This window comes from Bubalus kerabau, chromosome 4 (genome assembly GCF_029407905.1).
Source record: "Bubalus kerabau isolate K-KA32 ecotype Philippines breed swamp buffalo chromosome 4, PCC_UOA_SB_1v2, whole genome shotgun sequence".
NCBI classification, from domain to species: Eukaryota; Metazoa; Chordata; class Mammalia; order Artiodactyla; family Bovidae; genus Bubalus; species Bubalus kerabau.
In genome coordinates, this window is record NC_073627.1 from 88,495,023 (window position 1) to 88,497,653 (window position 2,631).

Sequence of the window (2,631 nt, forward strand, 5' to 3'; positions counted from 1 at the left end):
TCTTGTTCTCACCTCATCCTGAGTTACAACCATAGAAGGAGCAGTGAGATGAATCTTGTCCAATAAGTCACTAAGTGAATATACAAAGTTTAAATAAAAAATTACACTCAAGGAAAGAAGGCTATTTCTCCTGATCTAATATATTGGGTCTCAATGCTCTGAATTCTCAGAGGAGACAGAGAGAGGGGGGAACAGAGATGCCAGGTGGAATCAACTGCCTGAACAAACAACTGTAACTCACTAGATTCTGTTACATAAGCTTCCAACAAGAGACAACACCATCACTGAATCTCCTTCCTCCAGCTCAGAAACTCTGAGCAGAACAAGTGTTGAACATTTTAATTAAAAGAGTTGAATAATAAAAACTATACTTGGCATAGTAGATATTATTTATCTACGAAAAGCAAAATGACTGCAGTTGGAAATTCCTTCACCAACTTACACAAACACACTTTTGCTCTCAGCATCTGAGCACTGCTGATGTTTTGGATATCTGGGGAAACGGGTCAGAAGAGGAAGTCAACACCGAGAACTCGGCTCCTTCAAAGAAACACTCCAGGGGAGAGATGGGTTCAGGAAGAGATTTATTTTCCCAACAAATAAACAAGCCCTCCACAGAAAGGAGATTTTGAGGCCACAGGATGTGGTGAGCCTGTGCGCAGGGAGGGAGTCCAGCAGGTGAGGAAAGGACTCTGTCACTCAGAGGAGAGGGGGTGGCTCCATGTGATCTCTCCCTTCTGAGTGAGGTGCTTCTGGGGAAATACAATTATCCTGGATTTAGAGACTCCTCACCCATGTTCCCTGAGAAAAACCAGGATTCTGGTGGGGGTATTGGCCCAGTCTGTGGAGGATGACAGGTCTCCAGCAAGAAAATGGTGGAAAGAAAGGGTGATGTCTGTAATGGCCCTGACCTTGTGGTTCCCTAAAACACAACCACATGGACCTGCAGGAATGTGTTCTAGAAGGAAGAAAAACGTGGGGTAAGCTCATGGACTGATAATAATCAGCCTCTTCTCTAAATCAAACACTAAGGAAAACCCATCATTTGTTTCAAAGAGATCAAGAGCCACAGTGATCTGGTAAATCCCTAAATAAATACAGAAACCATAGGGTTGAGGGAGCCTGGCTTCCTAGGTAAAGTGAGAGGGGAAAATGGAGCCTAAGATGAGGGCTACAAATGTGTTCCTGGACAAGAGGACAGGAACATTTATGCATGAGAGAAAGGGAGCGATAATGTGTGTAATTACAAATGTACTTCAATTCTAACATAAGACAAAGATCTTTCTCATTTGATGATGAATATCCATTTGGATAAGCACATCTGAAGTTAGTGGGAAAAGGTAAAACTAATAGTTTAAATTGATGACAATTTCTTTGACCATATTCAGAATACGTAACAGAAAACCAAAATAGGAAGTAAAAGTGTATAGAAATGATTAGAAAATGAAAATTACTGTGTTCCCTATTTAATGGCCTTGCTTAGAAAGCATGGCATCAGAGAACCTACCTCAAGGTTCCATCAGACCCCGTCTCAGCCAGGCCAGCAGCAGCCTCATCTTCCCCATGGCCTTTGTGCTCTCTCTACTAATGGCCCTGGTGCTGGTCAGCTATGGCCCGGGAGGATCCCTGGGCTGTGACCTGTCTCAGAACCACGTGCTGGTTGGCAGGCAGAACCTCAGGCTCCTGGGCCAAATGAGGAGACTCTCCCCTCGCTTCTGTCTGCAGGACAGAAAAGACTTCGCTTTCCCCCAGGAGATGGTGGAGGGTGGCCAGCTCCAGGAGGCCCAGGCCTTCTCTGTGCTCCACGAGATGCTCCAGCAGACTTTCAACCTCTTCCACACAGAGCGCTCCTCTGCTGCCTGGGACACCACCCTCCTGGAGCAGCTCCGCACTGGACTCCATCAGCAGCTGGACGACCTGGACGCCTGCCTGAGTCTGTTGACGGGAGAGGAAGACTCTGCCCTGGGAAGGATGGGCCCCACACTGGCCGTGAAGAGGTACTTCCAGGGAATACATGGCTACCTGCAAGAGAAGGAATACAGCGACTGTGCCTGGGAAATCGTCAGACTGGAAATCATGAGATCCTTCTCTTCATCAACCAGCTTGCAAGAAAGCTTAAGAATGATGGATGGAGACCTGAACTCACCTTGACATGACTCTCAATGACTAATATTCCACATCATCCTTGCACACTCTGGTGTTGTCATTTCAGAAGACTCTGGTTTCTTCTTTAGCCACCAGATTTATTGAATTAGTTCAGCCAATACATAGTAATACTGTATTAGTAAGCAAGTAGATATAAAAGGGGTATCAGTCCATAAGCAATGACTTTTTGATGTTATTTATTTATATTTTATTTATTTAATGTATTACTTTATCTCAATTTTATATTTTATATAAAATATGTATATGCTTACATTATATTAAAATTTAGAAAATATATTCCCCTTTCTATTTCATTAAATTTGTAATTTGTTTTTTTTATTAAATATTTATCAAGGTAAACTTCTTGAGTTTTTTTTTATTTTGAAAATCTAAATCCTTATTTTGTCTATATATATCTATCACAAAACAGTGTTTGTTCCCTTTATACTGTGGAACAGTTCTATCACTTTCCAACAAATGTCTGTC

At 42.5% G+C, this 2,631-nt stretch overlaps 1 protein-coding gene across 1 annotated transcript; it reads left to right on the forward strand.

The window, feature by feature from the left end:
• The first annotated feature begins 1,563 nt into the window (after positions 1–1,563).
• Positions 1,564–2,281, forward strand: LOC129651512 (interferon omega-1-like). The gene has a single exon (XM_055580204.1). It carries the CDS (start codon positions 1,564–1,566, stop codon positions 2,149–2,151), a length of 588 nt encoding a protein of 195 aa, XP_055436179.1. The 3' UTR covers positions 2,152–2,281.
• Positions 2,282–2,631: the final 350 nt, after the last annotated feature.

What these genes read in the sequence shown, in the direction of transcription:
- LOC129651512 (XM_055580204.1), top strand. Translation starts at nt 1,564, where the DNA reads ATGGCCTTTGTGCTCTCTCTACTAATGGCCCTGGTGCTGGTCAGCTAT.